The sequence below is a fragment of the Dama dama genome, chromosome 20 (genome assembly GCF_033118175.1).
Source record: "Dama dama isolate Ldn47 chromosome 20, ASM3311817v1, whole genome shotgun sequence".
In the NCBI taxonomy this organism is placed as follows: domain Eukaryota; kingdom Metazoa; phylum Chordata; class Mammalia; order Artiodactyla; family Cervidae; genus Dama; species Dama dama.
Genome location: NC_083700.1, coordinates 97,740,192 through 97,762,669, shown reverse-complemented (window position 1 = coordinate 97,762,669; position 22,478 = coordinate 97,740,192). Strand labels below are relative to the sequence as shown.

The window sequence follows — 22,478 nt, the reverse complement described above, 5'->3', positions numbered from 1 at the left end:
ATAGGATATTATTTTATTTCAGCTAGTGCAAATCATTAAAACTTAGCTGTCTATGGCACAATAATGTCAAGCCATCATTCTGTTAATAACAAAAAAAAAAAAAAAGGAACTTAGCAGCACTTAGATAAGTAGCAAAACAGAATCAATATATGAAAGATGACAAAACTGAGATATTTATTAGAAACAGCAAGTAACAGAGCTGTGTTAACCTTTAAGAAAATAAAGTAACTACTCTATTCATAAGGCTCAAAGGTAATAGAGGAACTTACTGCAGGATTTTTATGAAATAAAACAAAGTGTTTTGCATAAATTAGTAGTTCCTGGACTTAAGTGAGTTATGGATCCCTTTGAGTATCAAATGAAAGTTATGGACTGTCTTCTCTGAAAAAATGTCCATACACATTTGTAAAGTCTGAAAATATTTCAGGAGTTCCTGGATCCTTGAAAGCCATTTATAGGTGCTAGGTTAAGAATTCCTTACCTAAGTCATATTTATAAAGGTAAAATGACATCTGTCCACCCATGTTAATTTAAAAGACAAAAGTCACTGACCAAAATGCAGTTGAATAAGTCATATTCTTTAATTGCACTGAGTGGCGGGGTTACTCTCTAGCTGAAGTGGGCAGGCTTCTCATTGTGGTGGCTTCTCTTGTTGCAGAGCATGGGCTCATCAGTTGCACCTCTCAGGCTCCAGAGCACAGGCTCAATAGTTGTGATGCATGGGCTTAGCTGTTCCACAGCATATGGGATCTTCCCAGATTAGGAATCAAACCTGGGTCCCCTGCACTGGCAGGCAGATTCTTTACCACTGAGCTACCAGGAAGTCCTAACTTATTTTAATTACATTATTATACAAGGAATACATAATAGATTCTTGCCATAAAATAATTCAAAAAATTCAGATTAAACTAAATTTCCTCTCGGTTACCACCTATTCCCCTTTCTCTTCATAAATATTATTTATCAGTTAGATATAAATCCTTTCAGACTTTTCCAATGCTTTTTCAAAAATGCATGTACCTATTAAAATGTGGAGAATTATTTTGGATAAAGTACATTAAGAATTAGCACTTAAAAAAGGATGGATACTAGTGATTTTCATAATAGCAAATTATAGTTTTGCTGAGATGACTTTTTCATTTTTTTTTCTTTTCAATTTGACCCACAAGTTCCGAATCTGGTTTGGAAAAAGCTAGTGTATAAATCAACCAATAAATCAATTCATCCAACATCTACTAAGCACATTCCATGTAAATCACTGTGTTAAGTGCTATGGAATAGTAGATCCCAAGCATTTAAACCTGGAGAGCTTATAAAACATGGAGATTCCTCAGTCCCATTCCAATCTTAATTAGGATTTACACGGGTGGTGCCCCAGAATGTATTTTACCGAAGTTTCTCAAGTGACTTAAGTATAAAGCAGCAGCACTGAAAATTACTACTATGACAGTCAAAGAAATTAATAAGGTGTTTTTGATTCAATTCCACAAAGCTTCTTAAAAGTCCATTATGAAATCAGCTAGGTATTGTGCTGGATGCTGAAAATATTGTAGGATACAGTCCTTGCCCTAGAATTCCTTACAGACTGGAACAGAAAATAATACCTAATTATAAATAAGCATAACACAAGCTGAAAGGAGAAAGTGCCTTAGTGAGTGGATCCCCTCACTAAAATGTATGCTCCACAAAAGCAGAAACTTTGTTTTATTCACTGCTGCATCTCCAGCATCTAGACCAGAGCCTAGAACATAACAGGTATTCAATAAACAATTGATTAATAATGCATAGGACTAAAATGAAAGAAAGGTTTAATTTCAACTAAGTAGATAAGGAAATGGCCCTTTGGTGGGGAGGGGAGTGAGGCTGTGCTGGGTCATCTTTGCAGTGCACCGGCTTCTCTAGTTACGGAAATGTTACTTTTAAAAATGGAAATATAGAGACCACTAAGAGGCATAGAAGGTTAAAAGAAAGAGAACTAAAAGTCACAGTATCCCTACAATGTATGTGTTAGAAATTCTAAGTTGACTTTGAATACATTATCTTATTTAACTATAATAAAAACAGTCTGAAATGGTATTGTATCTCCATTTTAGAAATAAAGAAACTGAGGCACGAAAGGGTTAAGTATAATAACACGTCATCCAAGGTTATCCAGCTAGAAAGCAGCAGAACTGAGATTTGAACCTTGCTAAAATAAGGCTAAAATAATATCTAAAAATAAGGCTTAAGAATTTAGACCTCGTTTCCTAAGAAACAAAATGTCTTTGAAGTTTCTCTCCCCACATTGGAATATTTGCTTTTTTAATAACAGCTTTATTGTGACATAATTCATATAACACAAAAAACTTACGCTTAAAATTCAGTGGTATTTAGTATATTTACAGATTTGTGCAGTCACAACCATTATCTAATGTTAGAACATTTCATCACCCCAAAGGAAATCCCATACCCATCAGCAACTACTTTCCCTACTTCCAGGTCCTGGAAACCATGAATCTATTTTCTATCTTTAGGATTTGACTATTCTGAACATTTCATATAAATTGAATCATATCGTTCAAATTTTTTACAACTTTTTTTCTTGCAGTAAAATATAAATAAGGTGTACCCTTTACCCATTTTAAGCTTACAGTTCAGTGACATTAAATATATTCTCACTGCTGTGCAACCATCACCATTATCCATCTCTAGAACTTTTTCATCATCCCACAATAAAACTGTACACTCATTAAAAAATAACTTTCCAGATCAGAAAAGAAGAAGTAAAGCTCTCACTGTTCGCAGATGACATGATACTGTACATAGAAAACCCTAAAGATAGTATCAAAAAGTTACTAATCAGTGAATTTAGCAAAGTTGCAGGATACAAAATCAATACACAGAAATCACTTGCATTTCTATATACTAACAGTGAAAAATCAGAAAGATAAATTAAGGAATCAATCCCATTCACCACTGCAACAAAAAGAACTAAATATATAGGAATAAACTTACCTAAGGACACAAAAGAACTGTACACAGAAAATAAGACACTGATGAAAGAAATAAAAGATAACATAAACAGATGGAGAGATATTCCATGTTCCTGGGTAGGAAGAATCAATATTGTGAAAATGACTCTACTACCAAATGGAATCTACAGATTCAATGCGACCCCTAGCAAATTACCAATGGCATTTTCCATAGAACTTGAACAAAAAATTTCACAATTCATATGGAAACACAAAGACCCTGAATGGCCAAAGCAGTCTTGAGAAAGAAGAATGGAACTGGAGGAAACAACCTTCCTGACTTCAGATTATACTACAAAGCTACAGTCATCAAGACAGTATGGTACTGGCACAAAAACAGAAATATAGATTAATGGAACAAGACAGAAAGCCCAGAAATAAACCCATGCACCTATGGGTACCTTATTTTTGACAAAGGAGGCAGGAATATAAAATGGGGCAAAGACAGCCTCGTCAATAAATGGTGCCAGGAAAACTGGACAGTTACACGTAAAAGAATGAAATTAGAACACTTCCTAACACCACACACAAAGATAAACTCAAAATGGATTAAACACCTAAATTTAAGACCAGTAACCATAAAACTCTTAGAGGAAAACATAGAACACTAGATGACATAAATCAATGCAAGATCCTCTATGACCCACCTCCTAGAATAATGGAAATAAAAACAAAAGTAAACAAGTGGGACCTGATAAACTTAAGAGCTTTTGCACAGCAAAGGAAACTATAAGCAAGGTGAAAAGACAGCCTTCAGAATGGGAGAAAATAATAGCAAATGAAACAACTGACAAAGGATTAGTTTCCAAAACATACAAGCAGCTCATACAACTCAATGCTAGAAAAATAAAACCCAGTCAAAAAGTGGGAAAAAGACCTAAACAGACATTTCTCCAAAGAAGACATACAGATGGCTAACAAACACATGAAAAGATACTCAACATCGCTCATTATTAGAGAAATGCAAATCAAAACCACAATGAGGTATCACCTCACACTCATCACAATGGCCATCATCAAAAAGTCTACAAACAATAAATGCTGGAGAGTGTGAAGAAAAGGGAACACTCTTGCACTGTTGGTGAGAATGTAAATTGATATAGCCACTATGGAAGACAGTATGGAAATTCCTTACAAAACTAGGAATAAAACCACCATATGACCCAGCAATCCCACTCCTACGCATATACCCTGAGGAAACCAGGATTGAAAAAGACACATGTATCCTATTGTTCACTGCAGCACTATTTACAATAGCTAGAACATGGAAGCAACCTAGATGTCCATTGACAGATGAATGGATAAAGAAGTTGTGGTACACATACACGATGGAATATTACTTGGCCATAAAAAGGAACACATTTGAGTCAGTTCAGATGAGGTGGATGAACCTAGAACTTATTATACAGAATGAAGTGAGTCAAAAAGAGAAAGATAAATACTGTATTCTAATGCACACATATGGAATCTAGAAAATAGTACTGAAGAATTTATTTACAGGGCAGCAATGGAGAAACAGACATAGAGAATACACTTATGGACATGGGGAGAGGGGAGGGGAGGGTAAGATGTATGGAAAGAGCAACATGGAAACTTACATTACCGTATGTAAAATAGATAGCCAACGGGAATTTGCTGTATGACCCAGGAAACTCAAAACAGGGGCTCTGAATCAACCTAGAGGGGTGGGATGGGGAGGGAATGGGGGAGGTTCACAAGGGAGGGGATATAAGTACACCTATTCATGTTGAGGTTTGACAGAAAACAACAAAATTCTGTAAAGCAATTATCCTTCAATAAAAAAATAAATAAATAAATAAACCTTTCCATTCCCCTCTCCCCTCTGCCCCCAGCCTCTCATAACTTCTTTTACTTTCTATCTCTATGAATTTGCCTATTTTAGGTAGCTCATGTAAGTGGAATCATATAATTTTGCCCTATTGTGTCTGGCTTATTTCACTTAGGATAATGTCTTCAGGGGCTACCCTGGTAGCTCAGATGGTAAGGAATGCTGAAGCTGAAGCTCCAATACTTTGGACATCTGATGTGAAGATCCAACGCATTGGAAGACCCTGATGCTGGGAAAGACTGAAGGCAAAGGAGAAGGGGCGACAGAGGATGAGATGGTAGGATGGCATCACCAACTCAAGGGACCGGAGTTTGAGGAAACTCCGGGAGATAGTGAAGGTCAGAGAAGCCTGGCATGCTGCAGTCCATGGGGTTGCAAAGAGTCAGACATGACTTAGCAAATGAACAACAATATCTTCAAGGTTCATCCGTGTAGCATTCATCAGAATTTTCTTCCTTGCCAAGGCTGGATAATAGCAAGCTGTATGTTTATACCAAATTTTGTTTACCCATTCATCTGTTGTTGGACAACTGGGTTGCTTATACCTTTTGCCAATTGTGACTACTGCTGCCATAAGGGGGTGTACAAACATCCGTTAGAGTTCCTTCTTTCAATTATTTTGGTTATATACCCAGAAGTGGAACTGCTAGATCCAGTAATTTTATGTTTAGTTTTCTGAAGAACTACCATATCATTTTCCACAGAAGCTGTACCATTTTATATTCCCACTAGTGATGCACAAGTTTCCAATTTCTCCATATCCTCACCAACACTTGTTATTTTTTTTTCTCTTTATAATATACATCCTAATGGATATAAAGTGATGGCCCATTGTGGTTTTTGCATTTTCCTAATGATTAGTGATGCTGAGCATCTTTTTATGTACTTATTGGTCATTTGCATACCTTCTCTGAAGAAGTGTTTGTTCAAGTCCTTTGCCCATTTTTCAATCAGGTTGTTTGCTTTTTGTTGTTGAGTTGTAGGAGTTCTTTATATATTCTGGACATTAATCCCTTATCAGACACATTGATTTTGAGTGGCTAGTAGGGTATCCATGTAGAAATATCTAGTGGGCAAATATACAAGCTGATCTTGAATTTAAGAGGGAGAAACAATGATATAGACTTAATAGTCAAATTATTTGTAATAAAGTATTTTCATGTATATTAGTTTATTTAGAATCTCACAAAAATTCTGATACTTTTACAGATGAGAAATCTCAGGCAGATCTCCTGACTACAAATCCCAAGATTATTTGGAAGTGTTTCAGGGATCAAAAGGAAAAAGCTGGCCAAACTGAGTTCTGGGCCCTGTCCCAGTCCCAAAACAGCTCAAATTTTCCTGCTGCAAAAACTGGAATATCATCTAAGATTTCATTTGAGACCACTACATTATATGACACTAACTTGTTATTCAATCGATAAATCATGTCTGACTCTGAGACCCCGTGGACTGCAGAATACCAGGCTCCTCTGTCCTCCTGGAGTTTGCTCAAATTCATGTCCATTGAGTCAGTGATGCTATCTAACCATCTTATCTTCTGCTGCTCTCTTCTCCTTTTGCCTTCAATCTTTCCCATAATCAGGGTCTTTTGCAATAAGTTGGCTCTTCGCATCAGTTAACCAAACTGTTGAAGCTTCAGTTTCAGCATCATCCCTTCCAATGGTATTCAGGGTTGATTTCCTTTAGGACTAACAGGTTTGATCTCCTTGCAGTCCAAGGGACTGTCCAGAGTCTTCTCCAGCACCACAATTCAAAAGCATCAATTCTTTGGTGCTCTGTTTTCTAACTTATGTTCACAAAATAGTCATTGAAGATACAAAAATAAACAAGATCGGTTAATTAGAAAACTTGGGGCAAGATGGTAATCCTACTTTTGTGGAGTAAGAGAATAAAGAAGAAAGGTAGAAAGAAAACCAGAATGATGAAGTAAAACAAAAATCTAGGAAAAAGTATTTTAAAAGACTATAGAAAATTCTATATAGAGGTCATAAAGGATGAGGACTGAGAAAAGGATACTATGTCTGGCAATCATGAGGTCACTGGTAACCTTTAAGAGATCAATTTTAACATAGTGAGTGAAAGCAGAAGTCAGATTGAAAAGGCTTCAGAGGTGGCACGAAGGTTAAAGGAAAGGTAACAAACATGGAATACCTCAACAATTTTGGTACAATAATAATAGTGAATGAACATTTTCATAATACCTAATAGGAGTTAGGCTCTGTTCTAAATACCTAACATATTGATTTATCCTCAAAACAACTGTTGGTCCTAGAGGAGGAAATGGCAACCCACTCCAGTATTCTTGTTGAGGAAATCCCAAGGACAGAAGAGCCTAATGGGCTACAGTCCATGAGGCCACAAAGAGTCGGACAAGATTGAGCATGTACCACCACCACCACGGCTGGGGAAACTGAGATGTAGTGAGAAGGCAGAATTCTGAGGCCATCTGCTGTATGGTCTCTGCATATATGTGATAATATATATATATGATAGAACATGCAAATATACATACCAGTAAACAGTGCAATAATATTGAGAGTTTAATCTATAGAAAACTGAATCACTATGTTGTATACCTGAAACTAATATAAAATTGTAAATTAACTGTACTTTAATTAAAAATAAAAATAATAATGTAATACTGAATGAGAGAAAAGATCAGCAAAATTATTTCTTCACAAGAGGAAACCATAACATGGAGAAGGTTTTTATACCACTAACATCAGTGTATGTTGGTGATTCTTGACAGTCCTGTCAGTTTACCAGATATTGATAGATTTAAGCAAAATAAAAACAGGATGACTTTTCCTGAATGTATTAATGCTACCAGCTTCCATTCAACAAGACCATGAATCAGTAGGGAAGAGATGCAATTATCTCCAAGTGCTTTTAAAGGCATAACACATTTTCCCCCTGATTACAGAATGCAGGCTAATGAATGGATGGATAGACCAAAATCTCTTTTACTGATTAGCTCTATCATATATTTGTACCTTAAAAAAAGCAATAATTTTTTTAAAAAGATCCTATGAAGATATAATAAAGTTATTCTAAAGACAGAAATCTGTAAAATTTATACTGAGGGAAAAAAAAAATCTGGCAATATTTCTGTCATCTTCCTGCCTGCTAATATCAACCCTTTGAGTCCACTATGAACTAGAGTACTATAGGGAAGAAAAATGCTAACACAGAAAGAACTTCATGAAGGGTCAATCTAACCAGTAAGCAATAAATAATGTTTTCAATCTCTATTATACTATTAAACATAATTTTAATATTTCTATAATTGAAGTTATATTAAAATAGAGTTAATTTATCCAGCTAGACCCATTTCTCTAGTTAATCTCTTTCTACTCTTTACCTCAACAGTAACTACCTCTATTATTAGAGAACATTGTGCTAAATGCTATTTTAATATGTGTCCTATACTAAACTACACACTCCTTAAATACAGAGTTTATGTTCTATTTTGCACTGAGTACTTCAGAATGTTAAATGTAAGTTTTACAAATGAGTGAAGAAGTGAACAAACATGAATAAAGTTATATGTTGGTGCTACATTTATACAAGTGTCTTTTGATGGTAAGAATTTATACACTTTTGCATAGGACCTTTTCAAAACACAGACACACATTTTTTAAGTAAAAGAGAATAATTTCCTTTGAGATCCATTAATAAACCTAAAGATAGACAGAAGAAAACAGGCTGAAATAGAAAAAAAAAAGCTGACAGAGTCCAAAGCATTTGTGTAGTAAATATTACATAATATTTTGATTGTCTACAGTAAGTTTAAAAACACTGAAAATGCTAATAAAGGTGATCATTTTTCTAGAACAGTGTCTTTCAACCCTGGCTACACATAAAACATCTAGGAGCTCTTTAAAAATTCTGAGGATCAGTCCTCATTCTCAACAGATTTTTAATTAATTTAGGGTGAGTCCTTGGCACTTTCTTTAAAATCTCCCCAGCGATTTTAATGTGAAATCAACGATTGGGACCTATCATTCTTTCCTTTAAAACCAATTTCTGAGGCAAAATTTACATTCAATAAAATTCACTAATTTTTTTGTAGTATAATTGTTTTACAATGTTGTGTTCGTTTCTGCTGTACAACAAAGTAAATCAGCTATATCAGGTTTCAGAGAATCTCTCAGGGTCAAGTACTCACTCAGTTTACAATCTCCCACCTACATAAAGATGGCAACATAATGTAGTTCTTAGAAGCATAGGCTTTGGTATCCAACTTGGGTTTGTAGTCTAAGGTAGGAAAACACAAAGTATTTTGGAATGATTTCCACCCAGATTAAGTAAACAGTTATTTACTGAGCTTTACACAAAACAAGTGACCAAATATCTAATGAAAAGAATCAGAAACTAGTTAATAAGCCTCGTTGGTATTTTTAAATCTATATAATGTTTTCAAAATCAAAAACATGCAGAAATTACATTTTGCCAGTATATCTCTTAGGCTCCCATTACATACAAATCAATAAAGAGAGATTTTCATACTGTCTAAATATTTTTAAATTATATAACAGCTTGTTCATTCATTCAATAAGCATTTACTGAGTACCAATTTAAGGTATATCACATTATATATTCTAAGAGGGAGAACAATTTTTCTCAATACTGAGAACCAAAAAATAATCAGTTGGCTATATGGGGTTATGAAAAGTATCAAAGAAATTCATATGATAATATAATGCTAAAGCTAATATTAAAATGAGTGTGACTTCTTCAGTATACCAGCTCCATGACAGGTTAAAAGTGGCCAAGAAGCATGCTGCCTATATGAGGAAAGAAATAAGCCTATATATAAACCACACAGTAGAAAACTTACGTAATAGTAATCTGGAATGGACTGTAATATATTTCTACTATCACAATTCCAAACCATATTAACTTGGGGTTTGAAAAAAGTCGGGCTTCCCTGGTGGCTCAGATGGAAATGATCCACCTGCAATGCAGGAGACCCAGGTCTGATCCCTGGGTGAGGAAGATTCCCTCAAGAAGGGAATGGCTACCCACTCCAGTATTTTTTTTTTAACTGGAGGCTAATTACTTTACAATATTGTAGTGGTTTTGCCATACATTGACATGAATCAGCCATGGATGTACATATGTACCCCATCCTGAACACCCCTCCACCTCCCTCCCCATCCCATCCCTCAGGATCACCCCAGTGCACCAGCCCTGAGTGCCCTGTCTCATGCATTGAACCTGGACTGGCAATCTATTTCAAAAATGGTAACATACATGTTTCAATGCTGTTCTCTCAAATCATCCCGCCCTCACCTTCTCCCACAGAATCCAAAAGTCTCTTCTTTGTATCTGTGTCTCTTTTGCTGTCTCGCATACAGAGTCATCATTACCATCTTTCTAAATTCCATGTATATGCGTTAATATACTGTATTGGTGTTTTTTTTTTTCTGACTTACTTCACTCTGTATAATAGGCTCCAGTTTCATCCACCTCATTAGAACTGATTCAAATGTGTTCTTTTTAATAGCTGAGTAATATTCCATTGTGTATATGTACCATGGTTTTCTTATCCATTCGTCTGCAGATGGGCATCTAGGTTGCTTCCATGTCCTGGCTATTGCAAACAATGCTGCGATGAACACTGGGGTACACGTGTCTCTTTCAATTCTGGCTTCCTTGGTATGTATGCCCAGCAGTGGGATTGCTGGGTCATATGGCAGTTCTATTTCCAGTTTTTTCAGGAATCTCCACACTGTTCTCCATAGTGGCTGTACTAGTTTGCATTCCCACTAACAGTGTAAGAGGGTTCCCTTTTCTATGCACCCTCTCCAGCATTTATTGTTTGTAGACTTTTTGATAGCAGCCATTCTAACCAGCGTAAGATGGTACCTCATTGTGGTTTTGCATTTCTCGGATAATGAGTGATGTTTCGTATCTTTTCATGTGTTTGTTAGCCATCTGTATATCTTCTTTGGAGAAATGTCTGTTTAGTTCTTTGGCCCAGTTTTTTGATTGGGTCATTTATTTTTTCTGGTATTGAGCTACATGAGCTGCTTGTATATTTTTGAGATTAATTCTTTGTCAGTTGCTTCATTTGCTATTATTTTCTCCCATTCTGAAAGCTGTCTTTTCATCTTGCTTATAGTTTCCTTTGTTGTGCAAAAGCTTTTAAGTTTAACTAGGTCCCATTTGTTTAATTTTGCTTTTATTTCCATTGCTCTGGGGGGTGGGTCATAGAGGATCCTGCTGTGATTTATGTCAGAGAGTATGTTGCCTATGTTTTCCTCTAGGAGTTTCATAGTTTCTGGTCTTACATTTAGATCTCTAATCCATTTTGAGTTTATTTTTGTGTATGGTATTATAAAGTGTTCTAGTTTCATTCTTTTACAAGTGGTTGACCAGTTTTCCCAGCACCACTTGTTAAAGAGATTGTCTTTTCTCCACTGTATATTCTTGCCTCCTTGGTCAAAGATAAGGTGTCCATATAAGGTGTGTGGATTTATCTCTGGGCTTTCTATTTTGTTCCATTGATCTATATTTCTGTCTTTGTGCCAGTACCATGCTGTCTTGATGACTGTAGCTTTGTAGTGTAGTCTGAAGTCAGGCAGGTTGATTCCTCCAGTTCCATTCTTCTTTCTCAAGCTTGCTGTGGCTATTCACCACTCCAGTATTCTTGTCTGGAGAATTCCACGGACAGGGGAGTTTGGCAGGCTACAGTCCATGGGGTTGCAAAGAGTTGGACAAAACTGAGCAACTAACACTTTGGAAAAAGTTAAGACATGGTTCATATGCTTTCAGGATTACCTATTTCCTTTTCTGTTTACATTTTAATTTATTTTATTTCTGTACAAATTAAAGATGCACTGAAAAATAAACCAATAAAAAGAAATGAGAGGTCCAGAGCAGGGGCATTCCAGGATGGGAGCAGGCAAGCCTGGTCATGATCAAGCATAGCCCTTGTCCTGTCCCAGCCAGTCTGAGTTGGAAGATAACTGTCAGCCACTCTGTCGATATCAAAGCCCAAGTGATGTCCCAGTAGGAGAGTCAACTCCAGCCACTTCTGCCAACTCCTCAAGAACTCCCAGCTTAGAGAAGCAGCGTATCCAGTGGGAGTTCAGAGTGGGACATGGGCTGACTCTGTGAGGAACTGGAAGTTGACGATCAGGCCCCCTACAGAACTATTTGGTGTTGGGGTCTCTCCAGCTGGAAAGAAGGATGGCACCTCTCCCAGGTCTTAATTTATTTTGCAAGTCAGTTACCAGGCTTAGTTATCTCTGACAATGTGCCTCTATCCATTGGGTGATCACCAATCATTGCAGGAGACAAAAAGAATAGTGAAAGCAGAGCGAGAAAGCTAATTGACCACCTTAAGTAACTGACATTGCAGCTGACTTCTAGACCCAAAAGAGGACTGACCATTTTTCTCTTCACCGCCTATGGTCTATACCCCAGCTCTAATGCATGTGTATGCTTTATCCCTAATATAGGAAGCTGTTGCTAACAGTAAGCTAACTTAGCAGCCCCTCCTCCTGTACTAATTCTGGGATCCCCACTTCTTCCTGCCTGCCCCTTTCTTCTTAGAGGACAGTCCAAAAGGCCACATAAAATTGCCAGGGTCTTGGTACCTCCAAATGCCCCAACGATGAATCATACAAAGTAAACTCAGAAACTACATTCATTAGCACAGAATTAGCAGGAAAAAGAAGGTACAGTGAGGGGATAGGGGCATCAGTAGGACATGACAAAGTGGTAGAATTCTTAATCTCAGAAAGAAAGTGCCTCCTTAAACCTCTCCCTCCCAGCAAAGAGACTGAGGTCAGCATACAAGACTTACAAGATATCCAACTGTACTTATTTCTCTGCTCTCCTAGGGTTCTTTCTGCAAGCTGGCCTAGGATTCTGTTCTGTTTGCTCACTTGCTCTAGGTCAGTAGCTGCAGAACTTCCTTATGCATATAACAGAGAAAGTCCATACAAGGTGCCCTCCAGCTCAGGCTCTTATGTCCCATCAGGATGAGCTTGAACAGCATCTCCATCTTGCCCTCCTGTTTCTCCATGACAAACCTCATGCACTGCAATCTCTATGCCTTTAAACTATCAATGAGGTCTCATACTTTCATGTACAGTGTATTGTGCTGAACTGGCAGAACACTCAAGCCACTGGTGATCTGACTGAAGGAGATGCTGAAAAGGCTCTGGACAACTGAGGGTTACCTATTTCTATAAATGAGTTATAAATGGTATTCATGAAGAAAAATCTGACAGTAATCTGTTCATCCATGCGTGTATGCCCTGAGTGCTGTATTGCACAGTCATCATTTTTTATAAAGAATGATGACAGGTTTAACCTTTAAATGACCACTTATCTATCAAAAAAGTTCCACATGTATTAAAAATATTAAATAATCAATCATGCAAACCGAATCAGTTAAACTGAAATAATGCTTATCTAATAAAATAGATGTGTGATATCTAATTTAAGCCATTTTCAACATATAAAAGTTTAAAATTCACATGAAACTATGTTATGCAACAAGAAACAAGCATGAGAAGCTGTTATGAGTTGAATTGTGTTCTCTCAAGATTGACAGGCTTCCCCAACGGCTCAGAAGGTAAAGAATTTGCAGTACAGGAGAAGCAGGAGATGCAGGTTCGATCCCTGGGTTGGGAAGATCCCCTGGAGGGGGAAATGGCAACCCACTCCAGTATTCTTGCCTGCAAAATTCCACAGACAGAGGAGCCTGGTGAACTACAGTCCACAGGGTTGCAAAAGAGTCGGACACAACTGAGCAACACAGATATGTTGAAGTCCTCGGCACCTCAGAATGGGACCTTATTTGGAAATAGGGTCATTGCACATGTAATTAGTTAAACTGAGGTCATACTGGAGCAGGGTAGGCCCCTAACCCAGTATGACTGCTGTCCTTCTAAAATGGTCATGTGAAAATACAGACACATAGGAAGAATGCCATGTGACAAAAAGACTGGAGTTATGCAGTTGTATGTCAAGGAATGCCAAAGACTCCTGGCAAGCCACCAGAAGCTAGGAAGAGGCAGGAAGGATTTCCTTACTAGTTTCAGAGGGAGCATGACTCTGCTGATACCTTGATTTCAGACTTCTCTCCTCCAGAACTATGAGACAGTAAATTTCTGTTGTTTTAAGCCATCCAATTTGTGGAAGTTTGTTACAGTAGCCATAGGAAACTAATACAGCATTTTCACTATCTCTCTAGTATGTTTACTTACTAATATTAATGTCTTTAGTTTTAAAATTATTTTCTAAAATAACAGTAATTTTTACCTCTTGGAGAATAGTTCTATACATTTTAACATGTATACAGATAGGTAGATAGATACATATGTATATCCATATAACCATCAACTCTAAGATACTGTTAATGTCTTGATTTTTAATAGCTGTTATTGAAACAAGTGCAATGAAACTGTTTCACACAGGCTTAAGTAAATTTCTAGTCCTTTCACTTCAAAATTTAGACTTTGTATTCACACTTCAGTAATATATTTTTAATTCCTAAAATAAAAATAACCTTTAAAAGTCTACTACCTTTAGTTTATTCATTATCTTTAAAGCTCTATCATTGAGAAGGTTGCCTTCGATAAGAATTCATCTAAAGTTTTGGAGAAAAACTGATACATCACCATTCTTCACACTAAACAGTCAGTCAACATAAAAGATACACACTGTTGCAACACTCCTACCACTTACTGCTATCAGCTTATTATACCCACAAGTATGGAGTTTTCCCTTTATCTTCTAGCACCACACATTATAAAAATTCACATCTCTCTCTCTTAACTGAGAAGTCTGTTTTAAACTTCTAAACATTCACTATTCAACAGACTTTTTTATTGCAGTGTAATTTACAATGTTATGTTAGTTTCAAGTGTAAAGCAAAGCGATTCAGTTACATACACACATATATATATTCTTCTTCAAATTCTTTTCCATTATAGGTTATTACAAGATATTGAGTATAGTTCCCCTGTGCTGTACAGAAGATACTCATTGTTTGCCTATTTTATATGTAGTAGTCTATACAGGTTAACCCCAAATTTCTAATTTATCTCACCCCTCTTCCACTATCCCCTTTGGTAACCATGTTTGTTTTCTATGTCTGTGACTCTATTTCCATTTTGTAAATAATTCATTTGTATCACTTTCCAGATTCCACGTATAAGTTATATGATATCTGTCTTTGACTAACTTCATTTAGTGTGATAATCTCTAGGTCCATCCGTGTTGCTGCAAATTATACTATTTCATACTTTTTATGGCTGAGTAATATTCCATTGAATATATGTACCACATCTTCTTAATCTATTCATCTTTCACTAGGCATTTAGGTTGCTTCCATGTCTTGGCAATTGTAAACAGTGCTGCTATGAACATTGATGCCCAGGAGTAAGACTGCTGGATCATATGATAGATCTATTTTTAGTTTTTTAAGGAACCTCCATACTCTTCTCCACAGAGGCTGAACCAATTTACATTTCCACCAACAGAGTAAGAGAGTCCATTTCTCTTCATAGCCTCTATAGCACTTATTGTTTATAGACTTTTTTATGATGGCCATTCTGACTGGTGTAAGGTGATATTTCATGGTAGTTTTGATCTGCATTTCTCTAATAATTAGCAATACTGAGCATCTTTTCATGTGCCTGTTGGCCATCTTCATGTCTTCTTTGGAGAAATGTTTATTTAGGTCTTCTGCCTATTTTTTTTTATTAGACCATTTTCTTTTTTCATATTAAACTATAGGAGCTGTTTATATATTTTGGAAATTAACAAACACTTGAATATTAAGATATGTGTGTGAGGTACTGTGGTGGAGGAGGAAGGAGAAAATTCATTGCTTAAGAAAGAAAAAGAGCAATGTGATTTTAAAACCTGGTAAGTTTCTACTCTAAAAAACGTTACCACTTATCCCTTAAAGGTATGCAGCTGCTTTCCCTGCTGGAATATCTCACATATAAATTAAGTCATTTTTCCCCATGTAGAAATTTTATTATGATTTTATATCTATTCTAACTTACAGTGCTATACAGCTTTTTAGGTGAGGCTATCTTTTGTTCCTCTAAATAATATAGATTAAAAATAAATTACCTGTAGAAATCAACACCAGCAATACTTATTACTGCTGCACTTCACAAAAGCTGTACCACAGAAAAATTACACATATGTTTACTGATAATATATACATGCTCATAATTATAAACTTAACTACTTAATGTGTAAGCTATGAATAACTTCTTGAAATGGATCTTTTTATTATTATTGACTTTGTAATTTCATTTCTTTCACATAAAGTAGTACTTAGGATTGTGGCTGTAGTCTTGAAGACTATCCACACACAAATTATGCATTTATTAGAAAATGTATAGGCTAAAACTATGGGGCTCAACTGTCAGAATCTATGATAATTTCTGGATAAACATTTGTATAATTAAGATATACCAACACTGAAGGACCCTGTAAGACTTTATCCAATTTTTGAAAATCTAAATATTCAAATAAATATAATGTTTCTGCATACAAGAGAAAAACTATCAATGCTTCTTTTCCATCAATCAAGTCAGATTTCCCTGAGAAGACACAATCCTCCTTTAAGTTCTACCAGACAGAGACATGAATTTAAAATATGATGATGGGTCAACATCTTAAAATTATTAGTAAATTATAGTTGTACCATTCTTATACCATCTGCAGATTCCTGAGTAAGTATTTTCCCAAGGTTTATAGCACCACTATTTCCATGGGCTCCTTAGACAGGTTAAAATGCAGATGCTTAAAACATCTGAACTCTATTACCTTCATAATACTGAGAGAACAGAAAAGTCTATTCACAGAGCTTCAAACTTACAGATGTCCATGAAAAGACTAATTTATAATTTTCCCCTTTAAAAGGAGCAATACCTCTGATTCAGTACTGTCTTGTAAAAGAAATGTATCCTTTGAGCATAACAAGCTACAGCCTCCCATTTCTTTATATCAAGCTAGGAAACTTTTAGTTCTAATTCAAAATCAGATGTTTTCTAAAGAGCATCTGTGTTTTAACCAGTCCATGACTTCCCATTACCAGATTCCATGTGGAAAGTAATCAGAAGTCACTGAATATAAATACTCTTTGTACAAAGTCTTTGTTGTTTAATTTACTTTCAATTTTTTTCTTTTATGTTGTGTTTTCTTTATTTTTAAATTTACTTATTTAAGTAATAAAATATTTAAAATACTTCATGTTTACTTTGTTTAAATCCCTTTATGAATCTTTTCTTTAAAAGAATGTTTAAAAGAAATACCCTAACTTCCCTTACTTCCTAAAGCATCGGCCTTCAGTAACTTTCCAATTCTGAAGTTTTAACTATGGCTTGGATGTAGTAAGGAAATAAATAAGAATTTTTAATAGTAGCACTGAGTAATTATATTGAGGGTTTTTTTAAGTAGTTTTATTTATTTACTATTTTTGGCTGTGCTGGATATTCCTTGCTGCTCAGGCTCTTCTCCAGCTGTGGTGAGCGAGGGCTACTCGCTACTTGCGGAGCATGAACTTCTCATTGCAATGGCATCTCTTGCTGCAGGGCACAGGCTCTAGGACACATGGGCTTAGTAGCTGCTGCTCCCAGGCTCTAGAGCACAGGCTCAGTAGTTATGGCGCATGCGCTTAGTTGCTCCAAGGCATGTGGTACCTTCCAGGATCAGGGACTGAACCCATGTCTCCTGCACTGGCAGGCAGATTCTTTCCCACTGATCCACCAGCGAAGCCCCTATATTGAATTTGAAGTGAAATTATAAAGTGAAGAACATGATTACTGTCTTGCTATATACAAATCATTTTTTTGCTTATCTCTTGGTAATACTTTTATAAAACCTATCATCTAGATCGTCACATTCTCACATTTTAGGTTTAAGAGGTGAGGAATGGTTCTCTAACTTTACATACTAAACGATGGTTTAGGACTTCCCTGGTGGTCCAGTGGTTAAAACTCTGTGCTCCCAACACAGGGCACACGTGTCTGATCTCTGGTGGGGGAAGATAATGCATGATGCAGCTAAAAAAATTAACAGTGGTTCATGCCAAGATACAAAACTCAGAATGATAAAGAATGGAATATTCTTCTCTTTCACCCTCACTAGCATAAATTAAAATCAGAAAAATAAAGATTACACAACTCATGTTTCTCAAACAGCATTACTTAAAAATGATTAATTCATTATCCTACCTTCATCTATGAAATCCAATGTAAGAATCAGAAAATATGCTTAAATATATTATTTCTCCAGTCCCTAAAACTATCATACAAGAACTCATCATCCTAAGAAGCATGCCAACTCTCATACTGTAGAAGAAAAAGATCTGATTTAAACATGACCTGGATCACTCACAACATCTGATTTCATTTAGAACTTGACATTATAGTCACTTCCAAAATACATACTTCTTTAAAACTCTTCTCTCTCAATTGCCCCTTCAAAGTTTGAAAATTCTTTCAAATACAGTATCTCTTACTATAAAATGACTACTTAAATTGAAACTTTTCAATTCAAAATATTTAAACAAGAAACTTAAAAATTGATATAAACTCATAAAAAGAGTATGATCTACAGATGAATAAAGAAATGCCTAAGTAATTAGCCTCCAACTAATAAAAAAAAAAAAAAGATAAAAAAAATGCCTATATTCATTTTCATCTTTTCAGAATTAAAGCTGCACACCTTAATTACCTGTTATTCAAGTCATTATTACAAATATGTACAGAAACACACAAAGGAATATCCTCAAATAAACAAAACTTTCTCAATCTACTGTTTCTGTATTCTGACACAGGATAAACTTAGATAAATTTACATTTCACATTTGCAAAACAAATTGTGATATATGTTGCTTTAAAAAGAAATAGGATTCAGTGATTCTCAATAATCAAAAGTAGGTTGCTTTATATGAAACAGCACAATGTGCTACTCTTCAAATGAAGAAAAAGAAAAATTCAAATATGTCAGTTTCACCTGGGGAGAAGAGAGCTAGATGTTTGGGCTTCCTGTTTATGTGTGTTCCTGGGTCTGTTTAATTCTAAAAACAGCCTCTCTCCAACTCCTTTCAAAAATCAATATTTTTTCAGTAAATATGAGCATATATTGTATATAAAAGGCATAAAGATAATGTGTACTTCCAAAGTGCTACAATAGTCCAAGTAGAAAAAAAAAAATCAGTGTTTAAATGTCCCCACATAGCAAGTCAATGTTAAACAATGTCATTTTTTCCCGTTTCTCCCTATCCATTCCACAAATCAGGACTACTGAATTTGTATATTTAATAAGATGAACAAACTGACTAGAAGCTCTGGAGCAATAAGAGAAAAAGAAATCCTTTTCATTTCCCCACAAACAAAAAGATAAAACAAAAGCAAATATGAAGACTTGTTAATTTGAAAAACCCAACGTGACCAGCTTTTGATTTACCCCAGTCTGACAAGGAAGACAGACCCCACCCCCACTCCAGATTGTGCCTTTTTTTTTTTCCTTGGGTGGGGGTGTGGAGAAGAAGCTGTCACATTTCCATCTTCGGGTATTGTTAAGTCCACAGCCTAGATTCCCAAATATCACTGGTCCAGGGGAAAAAAACATTAAAGCAGATAATTAAAACTGTCTGAAATGCACAGTATTTTGCTGAGGCTTTTCCCCCATTTTTAAAGTTAATTATACTCAGCTTCAATCTGCAAAGACTAGATTGCCTTTGACAGCCTGTCCCTCAAACGTTCCCTGTAAGACCGCTTGCTCCAGATTCACTAACAGTTCGCTCCTCTCTAAACTTAAATTAGAAAAACGCATTCAGAAATGATTACGTCCAGAAAACCATACTTCCCCATCCTTTTTGCTTTGGCGTGGGGTGCAGAACGAAGAATAAAAAAGAGATCTATTCGCTCTTCAAACAAAAAGAAATGGGGGTAGTGGGGGAAACAGCAGCAGTGGACCTGAAGAAATGTTGAGAAAAGTTTTTTATGTGACTAGTTTGTCCTTTGGCAGAGGATAGGGAGTTGGGCAAAAAGCCGGGGTCCTGGCTCAGGGCTTGTGCAAAGAGAAGGCACCTGCGGAGGAGAAGGCCGGGGACCGGAGAGAAGCCGAGCGAGCACCTACCGACTTGCAGCACATTCTCCACGGAGCCGCTGTCCAGCAGACGGATGCCCCGGCGGAACGGGAGCCCCTCGCCGCCAACGCCGCCGGCCACTCCAGCCCCAGAGCCCAGTCCGGGGGACGCCCCCGCCACGGCGGCCCCGGGGGCGGAGCCGGCCGGAGCGGCGGCCCCGGGGGGTGGCGGCGGCCCCTCCTCGGCCGGCGAAGCCCCCGCGGCGCCGCCAGCCGCGCCGGCGCCAGGGCCGCCGCGGTACTGGAAGCTGGAGTACATGCAGATCTCCCGCTCATTCCGCGGGAAGGACCAGTAGACGATGCGGCGCTGCACGGGCTCCGGGATCCGCTCAAAGCGCTCCTCCACCCGTTCGTACGCCCACTTTTCTGCTACCGTCTTGGCGGCGCAGTCCAGCAAGGACTCGGGCTGCAGGTGGGGGCGGGCCCCCGGGGGTAGGCAGCTGCCGCCGCCGCCCCCCACCCCGCCGCCGGCCGCCCCGGGCGAACCGCGAGGGTGGTGAGCCTGCGGACTGGGCCACGAGCACAGGCGCTTGGCCGGAGAGACCGGCGACGGCGAGAGCAGTTCCTCTCGCTCACCTCCTTCCGCCATTGCTGGGGACTGACTGACTGACTGAGGCGGCGGCGGCGGCACCGGCTGCGGCGGAGACCCCGGCCACGGCCACGCGCCCCGCGCAAGCGCCCAGCTGCGGCACCGGGGGGCGGGGCGAGCAAACCCGCGAGCCGGCCGGCCCGAGTGGGGAGCCTGGGCCGGTCCGGTGCGCGCGCCGCGAGGGCCGGCAGGGGCGGCCTGAGGACGAGCGGGAGGCGGCGCGCGCTGTCCGGGCCGCCGCGAGCGCGAGGAGGAACGGGAGCGAGCGCGGGCTGGGGCGCGCGCCAGGCGCAGACGGCCCAGAACGCTCACCGAGCGCTCGCGCCGGGCCGACTTCCACCTAGGGGACACCCAGGGACGAGGAGCGCCCGGCACCCTCGCCAGCCCGCGCGCCTCCGACCCACCTGCAGCCTGGAGGGAAAGGAGTGGACTGTGCGGCCAAGTGCAACGGCCCGGAGCGAGTATTGCGCTAAGCCGCAAGCAAAGTGCTAGGCTTGCGGGACGGAGAAAGAGAACTCAAAATCAAGGGTCCTCTGGTAGATGGGCCAGACGGGCGACGGCCACAGAGGAGCGAATGATCTGGCAGAAAGACGCTAGGAAGACGCTAGGGGGAAAAAATCGGAAAGTTCCATTGCTGAAAACTCGCCTCACACCACAGCAATGTAGAATAGTCAGCGGTCCCCTCCAGAGCCAGGCAAAGTCGCGCCAGCCCCTGACTGGACAATGGGGCGCCAAGATCTCACCGCCACGGCAGCTACAGCCTCCGTGGGTTTTGAAGGGTTTTAGAACCTTGCATCCTAGGGAACAAAACACTTTCGTGCGGTTTTTAGTACAATTCTCTAATCACCTGAGTCCAGTTTCAATTAGGGCTTTATATATTCCTCACTTGGCTCAGTCTTCTGCACATTCATATTAATTATAACAAGTAACACACATATTTTTATATATTTGTGTAATGGTCCGTCAAGTCAAAGCTATCGTTTTTCTAGTAGTCATGTATGGGTGTGAGAGTTGGACTATAAAGAAAGCTGAGCGCCGAAGAATTGATGCTTTTGAACTGTGGCGTTGGAGGAGACTCTTGAGAGTCCCTTGGACTGCAAGGAGATCCAACCAGTCCATCCTGAAGGAAATCAGTCCTGAATATTCACTGGAAGGACTGATGCTAAAGCTGAAACTCCAATACTTTGGCCACCTGGAGAGATCTGCCTCATTTGAAAAGATCCTGGTTGCTGGGAAAGATTGAAGGCAGGAGGGAAGGGGGACGACAGAGGATGAGATGGTTGGATGGCATCACCGACTGGATGGACATGAGTTTGTGTAAGCTCAGGGAGTTGGTGATGGACAGGGAAGCCTGGCGTGCTGTAGTCCATGGGGTCGCAAAGAGTCGGACATGACTGAGCCACTGAACTGAACTGTGATGTCCAACTGCCTGTGCCCTCCATGAGAGCAAAGATCATGTCTGTTTTCTTCTTTATAATTTATACTCTGACACAGCAACTTTACCACTAACTCCTCCATAAACAATACTGAGTTGTAAGTGACGGTATGTTGGTCAGTCAAGAAAACTTATTTCAGGTTGCAGACAAATTAATCTCTAAAACATTAAAATGTTCCAAAAACTGTACTGAGAGTTCCTTCAATTGTGTTCTCCCTCCAAAATGAACGAGTTCTAGAGTGTAGTATAAAATAAGGATTAGAAAAGAGTAAATGACTGGAGATGGACAGGGGCCAAAGTAGTTTGATTTTGCTATAATCTCAGAATTTAAAGGGGCTTCCCTTGTGGCTCAGCTGGTAAAGATTCTGCCTGCAATGCGGGAGATCTGGGTTTGATCCCCGGGTTGGGAAGATCCGCTGGAGAAAGGGAAGGCTACCCTGTCCTTCTAGC

The 22,478-nt window shown here is 38.6% G+C and overlaps 1 protein-coding gene across 1 annotated transcript in view; it reads right to left on the bottom strand.

Moving 5' to 3' along the window:
- Window positions 1-20,609, bottom strand: part of ZSWIM5 (zinc finger SWIM-type containing 5) — a 163,504-nt gene extending 142,895 nt beyond the window's left edge. Inside the window, exon 1 of the mRNA XM_061122068.1 lies at window positions 19,996-20,609. Within this exon, the coding sequence (XP_060978051.1) occupies window positions 19,996-20,593 (598 nt within the window). The 5' untranslated portion in view covers window positions 20,594-20,609. The remainder of the gene's footprint in view (window positions 1-19,995) is intronic.
- Between the last annotated feature and the right edge of the window lie 1,869 nt (window positions 20,610-22,478).